Source organism: Vigna umbellata, chromosome 4 (assembly GCF_029865625.1).
Source record: "Vigna umbellata cultivar VRB3 chromosome 4, Vumbellata_1.0, whole genome shotgun sequence".
In the NCBI taxonomy this organism is placed as follows: domain Eukaryota; kingdom Viridiplantae; phylum Streptophyta; class Magnoliopsida; order Fabales; family Fabaceae; genus Vigna; species Vigna umbellata.
The window spans coordinates 4,259,218-4,274,980 of record NC_142168.1 but is presented as its reverse complement, the minus strand read 5'-3'; the positions used below and the strand labels follow the sequence as shown (position 1 = coordinate 4,274,980).

General features: G+C 37.1%; 1 protein-coding gene and 1 pseudogene across 1 annotated transcript in view; one reads left to right on the top strand and one right to left on the bottom strand.

Moving 5' to 3' along the window:
* LOC124836587 (BEACH domain-containing protein C2-like) overlaps positions 1–15,763 on the top strand; it is a 58,589-nt gene that overhangs the window by 23,949 nt on the left and 18,877 nt on the right. The window contains exons 14-23 of the mRNA XM_088112307.1: positions 8,830–9,375; positions 9,449–9,592; positions 9,993–10,448; positions 11,819–11,964; positions 13,582–13,651; positions 14,291–14,374; positions 14,591–14,647; positions 14,750–14,818; positions 14,915–15,001; positions 15,086–15,202. Of these exons, the coding sequence (XP_087968433.1) occupies positions 8,830–9,375; positions 9,449–9,592; positions 9,993–10,448; positions 11,819–11,964; positions 13,582–13,651; positions 14,291–14,374; positions 14,591–14,647; positions 14,750–14,818; positions 14,915–15,001; positions 15,086–15,202 (1,776 nt within the window). The remainder of the gene's footprint in view (positions 1–8,829; positions 9,376–9,448; positions 9,593–9,992; positions 10,449–11,818; positions 11,965–13,581; positions 13,652–14,290; positions 14,375–14,590; positions 14,648–14,749; positions 14,819–14,914; positions 15,002–15,085; positions 15,203–15,763) is intronic.
* Positions 4–1,827, bottom strand: LOC148199060 (secreted RxLR effector protein 161 pseudogene; annotated as a pseudogene).

Here is a 15,763-nt window from a genome sequence, read left to right as displayed (position 1 = left end):
TTTGCTTCACATCTGTTTTTAAATATATATTGAGGTATGCTGCATATGATTGATCTTGATTAGGTGCCAGCTTAGTTGGAACTGAAATCAACATAGTGATGCTTTTGCTTACTTATTTTCATTTAAAAAAGAAGCATATGGATATGCATAAACTCATAATGTGCTTGTAACTTGTTTGGTACCCTTTCCAATGCATGATAGACTATTTACTAATTTTTATGTGCTTGCATTATATTATCTGTTAGGCCCTGTGAGTCTACTATAGGAAGAAAAGCCCATAAAACTTTAATTAGGCTTTCCTTAGAAGGTTATTAGAAGTTAGTGAGTCGGCAGTTAGAGAGAAAGGCATATAAATAATCTTTTGACTGGAACGTAAAGGAGGGAATAATGTTAATTGTTGACTGGGGTATTTTCCATGTGTAGAAGGAGAGTGCTCCTTGGTGTTTTCAACACCATTCTTTTCTTAAAGTAGCAGGATAATAAGGTGATTTATTAGTGAGTAGTATTAGAGATCAACTCTCATTCCTTCACTGTACTTTTTTTTTTCTTTCTCTGCTTGGGCTTTGGTTAGTGGTCAGGTTCCAGCTTATCTGGCCCATCATCAATAAATAAATGCTTTCAATCAGTTTGAACTGAATTTTATTCAATCGTTAATGTAACACTTGAGAATTAAACTCTAAAATAATTCTAGAAGGCTTGATTGATCCCTCTCATAATCTTCTATTTATAAGAATAAATTGATACAAAAGTACATGATAAATAGGGTAACCCTAGACACAATATAATCATGATAAATAGGGTAATCCTAGACACAATATAATCATGATACTTGAGATCTAAAACAATGAAAAATAGTTCTGAAGGGCTTAGAAGACCCTTCTCAGTTATATTATTTATATAGATAAAAATCTGATACAATAGATAGATGGAAGATGAAGAGATTGTCCTAGACTGCTAGGAACAATCATTATAGATAACCCAACACACAACTACCTACTTTAGGCCCTGCTATACTAATCATAGGTAGACTTAATAATTATTCTAACACTCCCCCTCAAGCTGGAGCATACAAATTGTATGTACCAAGCTTGGAACAAATAAACTCAATCTGAGGTCCCCTTAACGACTTAGTCAACACATCTGCGAGTTGGTCATTTGATCCAACAAACTCAGTACATATTTCTTTTGACAATAATTTTTCCCGAACAAAATGACAATCAATTTCTATATGTTTGGTTCTCTCGTGAAACACTGGATTTGATGCAATGTGAAGAGCAGCTTGGTTATCACAATACATCTTCATACTCTGGAGGTCACAGAAGTTAAGCTCTTGAAGGAACTGCTTCACCCATATAAGTTCACATGTTAATGAAGCCATTGCCCTATATTCAGCCTCAACTGTTGATCGAGCCACTACATTTTGTTTCTTACTTTTCCATGAGATAATTTTTCCTCCAAGGAAAACACAATATCCAGTAGTAGATCGTCTATCAATAGGAGAACCTGCCCAATCAGCATCACAATATCCTGATACCTGAAGGCTTCCTTTTTCTTCATATAACAACCCTTGCCCGGGAGCTTTTTTCACATACCTTAGAATGCGAATGATAGCATTCCAATGGCGAACACATGGAGCTTGCATAAACTGACTAACCACTCCAACTGCAAAAGATAGATCCGGCCTTGTAATAGTGAGATAGATTAGTTTTCCAACTAGCCTCCTATATCTCTCTGAGTCAGAGAATAATTCACCTTCTTCTGTTGTTAATTTTTGATTTGGATCCATAGGGCTATCAACCGGTCTACAATCAATCATGCCTGTTTCTTGCAAAATATCCAGAGCATACTTCCTTTGGGAGATTACAACTCCATCTTTTGAGTGAGCTACTTCAATGCCTGGGAAGTATTTGAGGTTCCCAAGATCCTTGGTTTGGAAATGTCTACACAAGTACTCCTTTAATTGAGATATTCCAGCAGTATCATTTCCTGTAATAACTATATCATCAACATATACTATCAAGTAAACATATTTCCCGGGAGACGAATGATAATAAAAGACTGAATGATATGCTTCACTGCGTTTTAGCCCAAATTTTTGAACAATGGAGCTAAACTTTCCAAACCAAGCACGTGGGGATTGCTTGAGGCCATATAGAGATCTGTTAGATGTTAAGATGTGTGTTTCTGTTATTTGGGCTCAGCCTATTCTGTATTAAGGGTATTGGCCCATATCTTACAATATAAATAAATTACCCTATGTGTATGCTAAACACACAAGGGATATTTTCTCCTGATCTTCTCTATTTCTCACATGGTATCTAGAGCACAGGAATAGTTCCCGCCAACTCCACGGTCTCCGGTACCCATCACCGCCGCTGTTGTTGCAGTCGCCGCCACCGCCGCCGTTGCCGTCGATTTCGCCTCCGCCGCCGTCGTCGGAGTTCCAAAATCGACCGACGACCACACCATCGGAATCGTCTCGGCCGGGCGACCACCGTGGTCCAAAGATCGTGGCGAACGGACCACCCACGTGCCTCCACGCGCCGCCGCAACAGTCACCGCTGCCGCCGCTTCCCGCCGCGCGTGCCGGCGCGTCGCCAAAGAGATCCGCCGCCGGAGAGATCAGCCCTGGATCCGTGGTCTTTGCGTCAATTGGAGCACTTTGAATTTTTAGGGTTTCTCCCTCTCCATGGCGTCTTCCTCATCTACAAACACCTCTGTTGGTGGCTCATCTTCTGATCCCTCAATATACACCAATTATGTGAATGTACACTTGTCCATTGACAAGTTAGATGGCACAAATTATGCAACATGGGCATCCGACATCAAACTTTGGTTAAAGAGTCAGGGATACTTAGATCACCTTACTCAAGATGTGACTACTCCTAACATAGATGACACTTCCCGCTGGATGAAAATTGATGCTCAGTTATGCATTGTTATAAAGTCCACCATTCACTCACTAAAACAAATGTTTCGATCATATGAAACATGTTCAGAAGTATGGGCTCAAGCGAAGTTGTTATACACAAATGATACTCAGCGCCTTTATGGTGTTTGTCAGGACCTATTAACTGTTATTAGTCCACGCAATCCTGGTCCCATGGCAGAATATTTGGGTAAAATTCATGCCCTTCTTCATGATTTTAATGATATATTACCTCCTGCTGAAGAATTGGAACAACGATCAAAGTTCTTCATGTTGTTGGCATTATACGGACTCTCTGATGATGTCTCTCATGTTCGTGATCAGATTTTGGGTTCTCCTGTCATACCCAACTTTACTTCTACTTGTTCTGCTCTTTTGCGTATACCAAGCAAACCCGTCACTGAGACATCTCCTCGTACTGATGATTCCTCTGTTATGGCTGCCCAACGTGATGATCAAAGTCGGTCTCGCAAGCCAAGTAAAGGACGTCCAAAATGTGACCACTGTGGCAAGTTAGGCCACAAAATTGATAGATGTTATGCGCTTCATGGACGGCCTCCTCGACCTGTAGCAATGGCTAATTTTGATCCAGCTCCTCGATCACCGTCTGCAGACCATCCTACTTCATCTAATGCCGTAGAACAACCTGCAATCTTTAACGAATTTCTCAAATGGTATGAGGATCGTCAGTACTCTAGTTCCACTACATCTGCATCTGTTGCACGTACAGGTACACCTTTTGTTGGTCTGACTCACTCCCTCGGACCTTGGGTCCTTAACTCAGGTGCAACCGATCATATCACTGGTAACAAGTCCTTGTTTTCTTCCTTGTCGTGTTCAAATAATTTACCCTCGGTAACAATGGCTGATGGGTCTAGAGTTTCATCTCATGGTGTTGGTACTGTTAATATTTTTCCATCCATATCCATTGATCATGTACTTTATGTCCCTGGGTCTCCCTTCAATTTATTGTCCAGTAGTCGTCTAACTCGTACTCTTAATTGTGGTATCTCATTTACTAAAGATTCTGTTTGGTTGCAGGACCGGAGTTCGAAACACATGATTGGCACAGGATGTGAGTCTCATGGCCTTTATCATCTCTGCCCTTCTCCACATGTTGGCGTAATCATGGATTCACCATCCCTTCTTCATGCTCAGTTAGGTCATCCTAGTCTTGCCAAATTACAACAACTTGTCCCGAGGTTGTCAAAATTATCAAGTTTGTCGTGTGAGTCTTGTCAGTTAGGGAAGCATACTCGTAGTTCCTTTCCTAGTAGTGTCTCACAACGGGCGTCGTCCCCCTTTTCATTGGTTCATTCTTACATTTGGGGACCTAGTCGTGTTAAGTCCACTTTAGGTTTTCAGTATTTTGTTACCTTTATTGATGACTATTCGAGATGTACTTGGTTGTTTTTAATGAAGAATCGTTCTGAGTTGTTTTCTATTTTCCAATCTTTTTTTAATGAAATAAAAACACAGTTTGGGGTTTCTATTCGAAATTTACGCAGTGATAATGGCCGTGAATACCTTTCTCAACCATTTAAACATTTTATGGCTTCTCATGGCATTCTTCACCAAACCTCATGTGCTTATACCCCTCAACAAAATGGGGTGGCTGAACGCAAGAATAGACACCTTATTGAAACAACTCGTACCCTTCTCATTCATGGTCAAGTACCCTCACGTTTTTGGGGTGATGCTGTTCTCACGGCATGTTATCTTATCAACCGCATGCCATCTTCCGTTCTAGATAACAAAATCCCTCATTCTATCTTATTTCCTCAAGACCCTCTACATCCATTACCTCTTAGAGTTTTTGGGTCTACATGTTTTGTTCATGATTTAGTCCTGGTCTTGATAAGTTATCTCCTTGGGGGAAGGGGTACCAACCGCCTTTAGCTACATACACCCATCGACAACCAACCGCCTTTTTGCCTGGGGGAAGGGGCACCAGCTCCCAAGTATTACTGTGGTCAAGAGCCTGCATTTCTGCAATCATAGCTTGTCGCCATCCAGGATGATCAAGTGTTTCTTTCACATTCTTGGGTATAACAACAGAGGACACTGAGGATAAAAGAGAAAAATAGGAGGGCGACAATCGATGAGGGTTTCGAGTGGAACGAGTACATTTTCTGAGGGCAATAGGTCATGCCGAATCATTTTCACCAGGAGGCATGGGAGGAGGTAACAAGGGAGAGGAATCTGAAGTAGGAGATTCACCATTGTCTTGGGGAGGTGGACCATCCATTGGGACCCTGTATGGGATGATCTCAGTATGTGGAGAAACGAGTGTAGAAGGATTGTGATCAAGACTTGGAATGACAGAGACAGGGGAGCTATTTGACTCAGCCATTGGAATAGGAAGGACGTGCTAGAGGATAGAAACATCATGAACAGATGGAGAGAAGTAAGGAGTTTGTTCAAAGAATGTGACATTGGCAGACATGTAATACTTCTTAGTTTCAGGAGAGTAACACCGATATCCTTTTTGAAGTGAGAATAGCCTAAAAAGACACATTTGAGAGCGCGAGCGGAGAGTTTGTCTAGACCTGGAGACATGTCATGAACAAAACATACACAGCTAAACACTTGGGGAGATGTATGAAAGGGAGGATCATTAGGAAACAAAATGGAGAAAGAGACTTTATTATCAAGAGAGGAGGAGGGCATCCTATTAATAAGATAACATGCAGTTAAGATGGCATCCCCAGTGATGGACAGGAATATGGGCACCAAGCAAAAGGGTACGAGCAGTTTCAACCAAGTGTCTATTTTTTCGTTCTGCTATACCATTTTGCTACGGTGTATGAGGACAAGTAGACTGATGTATGATACCATGGGAACTCAAGATGGCAGAAAAGGAGGATGAGAAATACTCTTTTGCATTATCACTTCTTAATATTTTGATTATTTGACCAAATTCATTCTTGATTTCATTCAAAAAGGATGTAAAGATAGCTAACAATTCAGAATGATTTTTCATAAGATAAACCCAAGTACATCTTGAATATTCATCACTAAAGGTAACAAAATATCTAAAACCAAGTACGACTAGATCCCCATATATCAGAATGGATGATGGAAAAACTAGAATTACATATTGATTGAGACCTTTTAGGAAAGGAAGATCTAACATGTTTTTCTAATTGACATGACTCACATTCTAAGGACACTAAGTTAAGGACACATCTTTTTTAATTTGGATAAATGAGGATGGCCAAGTCGATCATGTAACACTTTAGGATTAGGAGCAGCAACACAGGACACCCTTGGACGAGATCCAAAATGGTATAATCTGTCAGCTTCATATCCTTGTCCAATCTGTCTCCCTGAACCACGCTCCTGTATAACAAAAAGATTTATGATCAAAGGTTATTGAACAATTTAACATTTTGGTCAACTAGCTTTGGGAAATTAAATTAAAACGACAATTAGGGACAAAAAGGACAGAGTTGAGATTGAGGGAGGGAGACAAAGAAACATGACCGACTCCTTTGGAGGAAGTTTTAGATCCATTTGCAAGGGTTATGAAATGAGGTTTTTCTCGAAAGGAAATAGATGAGAACAAAGAGGTATTACCAGAAATGTGATCAGAAGCACCTGAGTCAATTACCCATGAATTTTGACCTTCGATAGATTGAGAAACGCAGGTTGTTGATGTACTGGGAGATTGAGATGGTTGTGCCAGGCCGTTAGACTTTAACCTTAAATACTCTTGATATTCATCCTCAGAAAATATAGAAGTGGAAGTTTCAGTTTTCGAAATATTGGCAGTTTTGGAAGGGAAACCATGTAAGGAGTAACAATTCTCTTGAGTATGACCCATCCTTTTACAGTATGTGCATTGAGGACGTCCCTGACCTCCTCGTCCTCCTCCTCTAGTTCCACGTTCTCCTCTTCCTCGTGTGGCAACCATGACAGATGGTTCCACTAGTTCATGCACTTCTTGAGTTTGAGGTACCGGGACACGTAGAAGGCGAGTGGTCAATGTTTCCATGGAGGGGACCTCATGACTAGTTAGAAGTTGATCTCTGAGATGATCAAAATCGAGATGTAGGACACGAAGGATCAACACCGTGTAAAATTTGTCTAGTTTCTTTTTTATATCCTCTAATGGGTCTTTTTTATATTCGACAGCAGATTGGGCTTCATGAAGGATACCATATCATGGTTTGCCATTTTAAGAGATGCAAGCTTGTTCGTAGTGTCATAGAGACGTTGAATATCGTTGGCATAAATGCTTTGGGCTTTCTTCCAAAAGGAGTGACAAGTTTTGAAAGCCCTCAAAGATACAAGAAGTTTGGGTTCACTGATTGCCATAACAGGGCACACAGCTAGAAATCTGCTTTTTTCCACTGATCAGCTTTTTCAGTAAGCACATGGCTTCCATCTCGCTCAAGGTGGTCATAATGCCCTTGGCCAAGGAACCACATTTCAACGGCAGCAGACCATGATAGATAATTTTTTCCATTTAGCTTCTTGGAGGTAATTGATGGACTTCCGGAGAAGGAAAGAGTACTGCCAGACGCCAGTTCTGAAGAAGACGAATAGTACCAGCGAGGAACAAGAAAACCCTAAGGGTTTAGACGAACGGAACTGTGACAGCCATGGACGACGATGGCCGGCGACGGCGGACGGTGGCCGGTGACGGACGACGGTGGCCGGTGGCGGACGATGGTGGGCGACGACGGACTGTGGCGCCGAACAGATATTACGAGACAGAAACCAAAGCGGGATCGACCCGCTCTGATACCAACTTAAGAATTAAACTGTAAAATAATTCTAGAGGGCTTGATTGATCGCTCTCATAATCTTCTATTTATAAGATTAAATTGATACAAAAGTACATGATAAATAGGGTAACCCTAGACACAATATAATCATGATAAATAGGGTAATACTAGATACAATATAATCATGATAAATAGGGTAACCCTTAACACAATATAATCATGATAAATAAGGTAACCCTTGACACAATATAATGATGATAAAATAGGATAAATATCCTAACAGTAACTTTAGTGGTCAGGTACCAGCTTATCATCTGGCCCATCATCAATAAATAAATGATTTCAATCAGTTTGAACTGAATTTTATTCAATGGTTAATGTAACTTTATTTCGTTTTGCGTAAACCATTCTATCTCTGAATTGTATCATATTTGGAGTATCTTAGACAATCTCAGATTATCTTGTTTCTTTATTGTGTTTTATTTCTTTAGTAATGCATAAAATAATACTCAAGGAGTTATTATACAAAGTCTGTATTCTCCAATGTCCTCCCTCAAGACCTAAAACCCTATATTTTCAACAATATAAATAATGCGTAGATTCACACACATTTGGTTTCCCATTAAGTTCTTATGTTTGATTTGGTCTCACTGATTTTAGGCTCAAAATTTTAGAAAATATAATTGTGGTCAAATCCTCAGTTACATGGTGCTTTTTTTTTGGGGTCAAATTGAATCCTAGACCTAATGTTTTCATTGAAGGTACCATGAAAAGGTATTTTAATTCATTAAAATGTTAAAAGCAAAAGAAATCAATGTACACAAAAGTGAGGATTTGACCAAAATTAAAGATTTTCTAAAATTACGATGTATGTATGGGACTAAAATTGAAGGGGAAAAGGAATTAGGGGACCAAAATTACGATTTAGCCTATTTTTCTACTTTATGGTTTTTTAATGGTGCCACCAACCTTAGATAAAAAAGGGTTTTTGTTACTTGAGATAAATGCAAAACCATTACATTTGTATGTTCTTTAGTTTTTGTTTCTTGGCTTTGTTTGTTGTCTGCTTGCTTATTTGTCACTACAATAATGATAGCTAAAACATTCATTATGATGCTAATTTTTTATTCATTGAGATATGCATTCAGTGACTAGTATTTGTTTCAGGCTGCTCTTGCTATGATATCTCCTGCTTGGGCTGCTGCTTTTGCATCTCCACCTGCTTCAATGGCAATGGCTATGGTTGCGGCAGGTACTTCGGGTGGTGAAAGCCATCCTCCTACAGCAACTTCCCATCTTAAGCGTGATACTTCATTGATGGAACGAAAACAGACTAAACTCCATACATTTTCAAGCTTTCAAAAACCTTTGGAAGCCACGAATAAAACATCACCCCTACCAAAGGACAAAGCCTCTGCAAAAGCTGCTGCTTTGGCAGCTGCTCGTGATCTTGAGAGATTTTCTAGAATTGGTTCTGGAAGAGGTCTTAGTGCTGTTGCAATGGCCACAGCTGCACAGCGAAGAAATGCTAGTGATATGGAGCGGGTAAAGAGATGGAATATTTCTGAAGCAATGGGAGTTGCCTGGATGGAATGTTTGCACCCTGTTGATACAAAGTCAGTATATGGGAAAGACTTCAATGCCTTTTCATATAAATACATTGCCGTGCTTGTTGCCAGTTTTGCCCTAGCAAGGAACATGCAACGGTCTGAGGTTTGTTTGCTAATTGTTTATTTGAAGTTCAGATTATGGAGAAACCACATGTTAAATCTTTCTTGGTTTCCAGATTGACAGGCGTACCTATGTAGATGTAATTGGTCGACATCGAATCAGTACAGGAGTCCGTGCATGGCGCAAACTTATTCACCAGTTAATAGAAATGAAAAGTCTTTTTGGGCCTTTTGCAGATCATTTATACAGTCCACCTTGTGTATGTTATGATACTATTCTTCACATTGTCATTACCAAACTCATTTTTTATAGCATCTCATCTCTTTCTACCATGAATTCTCTTTTTGGGAGGACAAAGTGACTATGAAACATGCTTCGTGTTTCTTGTTGTTTGTTCCTGTGACAATCAGAAAACCTTGGGAACAAATTATATCTTTTTTTTTTTGTAATGTGATGCTGACATATATATGGCAGACTTTGGGTTTCAAAGAATTTGACTATTTCTTTAATGTTATCCTTTTTTTTCTTTCTATTTTCTTGTTAGGCCTTAATTGGAGGTTATACTATCGGGCCTACTTGCACTATTTTCTAGTAAAGCTATGTGAAATAGCAAAATTTTTGTGTTTATTTCATTATACTAATTATTATAAATTCTCTAGGTTTTCTGGAAGCTAGATCTAATGGAAGGTTCTTCAAGGATGAGAAGATGTTTGAGGAGGAATTACCATGGCTCTGATCATTTAGGTTCTGCTGCAAATTATGAGGATTATTTTGGGGAGAAAAATGACCAGCACACTCCTATTTTGTCAGCAGAAGCAATCTCATTGGAGACAGTCAATGAAGATGAAGAACAGGTGGAAACTGACAACCTGAATACTAGGGTCAGTGATGATGATAAAGGAGACAATCAGACTAGACTGTCTGAAATGACTGATCAAGCTGTTCAGGCATCTCTAGAGTCTGGTGCTACTCAACATGCAAGTGATGAAGAACTTGTGCAGAGTTCTTCAGCCATTGCACCTGGGTATGTACCTAGTGAACTTGATGAAAGAATTGTTCTTGAGCTACCTTCATCAATGGTCCGACCACTAAAGGTCATTCGGGGAACCTTTCAAGTAAGTTTTATGGGCCTTATTTAATATAATCTTATTAAATATCTATTTAGTTAAAAATGTGGATATCCTTTGATACTGAAATTATCCTGATGAAATTGCTTTTGCAGGATCGTAGATTTTGTGTACCATATTTATATCCCCAAAATTACCAAAAAATAGAACAAGTGGTGCATAAATAGAACTCCTCTAATATGGAACACTTACAAAAATAGTCATGACCCTTCCTTTTGCCTCATTTTCTTGTTTCCTTGGCAATGCTGTCATTCTACTCCCAGCTATGTTTCTGGCACAAATTACAGGGTGGATTTGAAGATTTGGATTTTCTGCAATGTAGAATCCTTTGGGCCATAATACATTTTAATTGGTCATATATCAATATAATTAAGCTCCCCATTGTGCTTGGTAGGAATTTTGTGCTCACAAATAACCTCTGCCTTTCCCCATTTTCGTCACCTAACTTGAATCCTATCATGTGTGTGACATCTTTATTAATCTACCCTCATTTTGTAATATTGACACTAGATACTTAAATTTAGAATCTTGTGGCATGGCTCTCCAGTTTTATCCCCAGAGTCATTTTCTTCTTGTTTCGTGCTGAAATTGCAATGCTTTATGCTCGTTTCACTTCTGCTCATCCAAAAATACCTTTGTTCCCATTTTCTGCCCCTTTTTTATGACAGAAAGGTAGGCATGCAAGAGCATCACTATATAGCTTACGATCCCAACTAGAACCTATGTTGGTACCCCCATGCTCATCAATCATTTGCAACATACCAAAATCATTTGGTATCAGTTTTTGTCCTAGAAGCTCTAAAGTTTAAAGTTAACAGGTTCCTTTTATTTCTCAGTTAAACTGAATCATTTACACAAATAATAGTTCTCCAATTATTCTTCAATATGGTTCAGATAACTTGATTTCCTTTCCATATTTTTGAAAAGCTTATATATCTCACATTCCTTATTCTCTATCCCAATTCCCAACTTCTCAAAAGCTTTGGATCATGCCTCACACAGTCGTCCTTGTCTTATTTATGTCTTTCTTATTCTCTGTCCTCCCTTGTTTATTTTATGGAGCATGGTCGTTCTCTCCTCGAGTGCGGAAAATTATACTTTAAATCAAATAGATTTACAAAGATCACTATTATAGATGATACTATCTCGCAAAAATGTAATTGAATTCTTCATAAGTAAATAAGTTTAAAATAAAGAAAAATGGTATATCAAATAAGATTTTAAATTAGTTTTTGAAACATTATTTTAGAAAAAATTCTTTAGAATATTTTAGAACAAATTCATTAGCATAATTTCAGTGACTTCCTTGTCTAATGTAGGTAATAACACTCATGTAACGCATTATTCTCTTATTGTAGGTAACCAATAAGAGGATAAATTTTATAGTTGATAACAGTGAGACTAGCACCACATTGGATGGTTCTAATTCCAATGTTGAGGCAGGGAAACAAGAAAAAGATCGCAGCTGGCTAATGTCATCTCTTCATCAAATTTATAGTCGGAGGTGGGCTTATTTTGTAGACCATACTATTTTCTATTCATTCTGTTGCCGTTTAGTATTTTGTCGTTTCAAGTACAGTGTGTGTTGAGTTCAGTAATTAAGACAATTAGCATACTTGTTGATTAATTAGAGGTTGGGTAGCAAAGAAATAAATAGAGGTCTTACAAAGCAATTTAGGCTTAATTCAATCTTAGAAAATTAGCTTCTCAAGTGAGGATTGTACTCACTTATATGTTGTATTGTGACACAATCTCTACTTGATGTGGGACTTAACTTTTCCCAATACACCCTCTCACTTATAACACTATTGGGCTTGAAATGTAGATGATATAGTTAGTGGCCCTTCTAATAGATTTAGGATAAACTTTGATACCATCTTACAAATTGTTTAGGCCTAACACAACCTTACTAAATCTGCTTGTAAGGTGATATTGTCCTCACTTATTTGAGATTTGAGTTTTTCTTAGTAATAAGAATGTGATGTTGGGAGATTCATTTATTTTTGTCATTCGAGAATTGTGTTTTTCTCCATGAAAGGAAAGTGAAAAGGGTACACACAGCCTATGACCTCTCTACATACAGCAAAAAACAGTGATTCATGTTATTATAAACCACATATGAATGTAGTATAAATTCATGTTCATTTTCTCTTAACCACTTTTGAGACTAAGCAGTGATATTTACATGTATTAATTACATGATGGTGATAATAGTATGAAACTATTAGCCACTTATGAAACAAACTCAGCTAATAATAGAATTTGTTCTGGGAGGGAGAAGGGAGGGAATTGGGATTGGGATTGGGATCGGCCATTGTGGATCATGAACTAAATCTGATACCATAATAGAATTTGACGAAGATGATGAAAAGAATAATTAAAATATAGTAACTGACAGTTGTGTGACTGGAAAAGATATAGGCTGTATTATCAGAACATATAAATGACCAGAAGAAGTTACATAGCAGTTGAGATAGGTTATAGACAGTTACAGACCAATGTAACTGCCTATAATTGCAATAAATCTAGAAAATAAAATATACAAACACCCCTGTAAAATAGTTAAAACCAACTACAGAAAAATATAACATTATAGATGAACACATAACACTAATAGCTAACATTAGACATCTCAATATCCTCATGATAATATACACATTGATAATTGTATACAGTTAAGTTCATTTACTCTTAACCATTTGTGCAACAAGATTACCATATTTACATATGTAGTTGACCATGTGCCGGGGTGACATCAGGCATTGGTTCCTTATTTCCTTTTTATTTTTGAATTAAATTAAGTAATTTGTTTTTCTTTTTATTCCCATTTCTATGTTCCTTAGAGATGTTGAATTTGCACTTAGCCATTGATGCTTAATATTTGTCTATGAAGCTATAAGGGAATATCCTTTATTAGTTTAAGTTTGCTCCATAGTTGTTTGTAACTTAGTTTTCTTTTTCCAAGAATTGAATACTTTACTCTCTTGAGAGGTGAAGCATTGTGTTCTCTTTCTTGTTTATCTACATGAAGTTTTCTCATAGTTTTTATTATACATTTGCAGTATACATCCTTTTTTAAAACATGATTTTAGTGTTCTATATGTGTTAATTCCTGTTACAGATACCTCCTTAGAAGAAGTGCCCTGGAGTTATTTATGGTGGACCGGTCAAACTTCTTCTTCGATTTTGGGGTATTTCTTCTCAAATATACCTGTTTTTTTCCTTTAAATTTTCAAGAAAAAGGAGTTGTTCCTTTAATTTTAGGTTGTGTACTTACAGGAATAAACTATAGTTATAACCATAGATTAATAAAAATCAAAGGTTCTGTTATTAAATTCACACACAACTATGACAAACTAAGAAGCTGTTCAAAACCTCAAGTCTCAACCATTAATTTCTATTCAATTGTTATAATTATACTTTATCATCTAAAGTACAACCTACGTTTAGAGGAGCTATATTCTATAAAAATATCATTTTGTTTTTGAGGTTATCTTAACACTGATATGATTCATAATATTTTACTTATGACTGTTGAATGCAGTACACTGTAATCCTTGTCTAAGACTCTCTTAAAAGCTTAGGCTTTTTACATTCTTGCAAGAGCCTTTTGATCTTGAATTGTGAACAATGCACACTGTTGGACCTTAACACCAAAATTTTATTTAATTTTGGAGAATGGATGTGAAAAGGATTGGAACACTTGACCACTTGGTCTTGAAGGCTTTCATACTATATTAAAGATCAACTCTTCTAAAATTCTAAACTGCGGTGGAGGCTAAGCAATGGTTTAGTATGCCTAACATTTTCCTTTCTACTTCCCTATTCAGAATGGTGAAGGGCGAAGAAACGCATATCGTGCAATTGTTCAAGCAAGACCTCCACATTTAAACAATATATATTTGGCTACTCAGGTAATATCCTTTCTGTTGATTTTGTCTAAATTTTTCTGCATCTGAGTATATGAAGTTGACGAAATATATACAACTCATGCTGATATTTACTGCAATTTATATTTGTGATTATATATATATATATATATATATATATATATATATATATATATATATAGCATAGCGTTTGTGTTATATGCAGTCCAAGAATCTAAAGAAATTCCCTTCTTGTTCTAGAGGCCTGAACAACTTTTGAAGAGAATTCAACTCATGGAACGCTGGACTAGGTGGGAGGTAAGAGCCTTGATTCATTAATTAAAAGAATAATTTGCATTATAATTGGGTACTCATCCATTCGGTAAATGACTACATGACTTTTGTATTTCCTTTGTGCAGATCAGTAACTTTGAATATCTAATGCAACTCAATACTCTGGCTGGGCGAAGTTATAATGATATTACCCAGGTTACCTCCCCATCCCCTTTAATTTACTTCATTTAATTAATCTATTTAATCCTATTTTCATGATTTTCATTTATCATCATTACCAATTTTTGGCAGTATCCGGTTTTCCCCTGGATTCTTTCCGATTACAATTCAGAGAGCTTGGATTTGTCTAATTCCTCCTCTTATCGAGACCTTTCAAAGGTGTTCTATAATGAAATATATTTTTAGAAGTATTGTAAGAGCATTTATAATGTGTTTTCATAGTTTATTTTTTATGTCATACAGCCTGTTGGTGCACTAAATCCTGATCGACTGAACAGATTTCAGGAGAGATATACTAGCTTTGATGATCCAGTCATTCCCAAATTCCATTACGGATCACACTACTCAAGTGCCGGAACAGTTTGTCCCTTTTTTTTATATATTTCTAGTATCCTTATTGATCAAAATAAGTTGTTAGCATTGCTGGTATGCTCATTTAGTTCAATGTGGATAGTGTGATAAAAATATATTTTGTTAACTGAACACAGATCTAAATTTAAGATTGATTGTATTGTATTTTGTTGTGTTTGAGTTTTGTATGTCCAGGTATGCTGCTAGCATAGTTTCTGCAGCATACTAACATATTGAACAGAGAAATTATTCAGATGTTATTAATCTACCTTAAATTTTAACAGGCTGCTCTTAGCACCTATGATTTTAAAAGACAACTTTATAAACTATTATATTACTGGCCTTTTAATGAATTCGCATTCAGATAATTTGTAATCAATTGCTTTGGCGTTTTACATTCTGTATATGTAAAGTATGGCAGTGGGTTACTTATGATTTTATCAATATTGGTTGGCGATCTGTTGTTTGAGAAATAAGTGGTAGATGGGTACGAGTGTTTCATTAGGTTGAGGAATTGGAATTGGAAGCTGTTTAGGTTCTTTGAACAGTAGACTATGTCTTTTAGTAAAT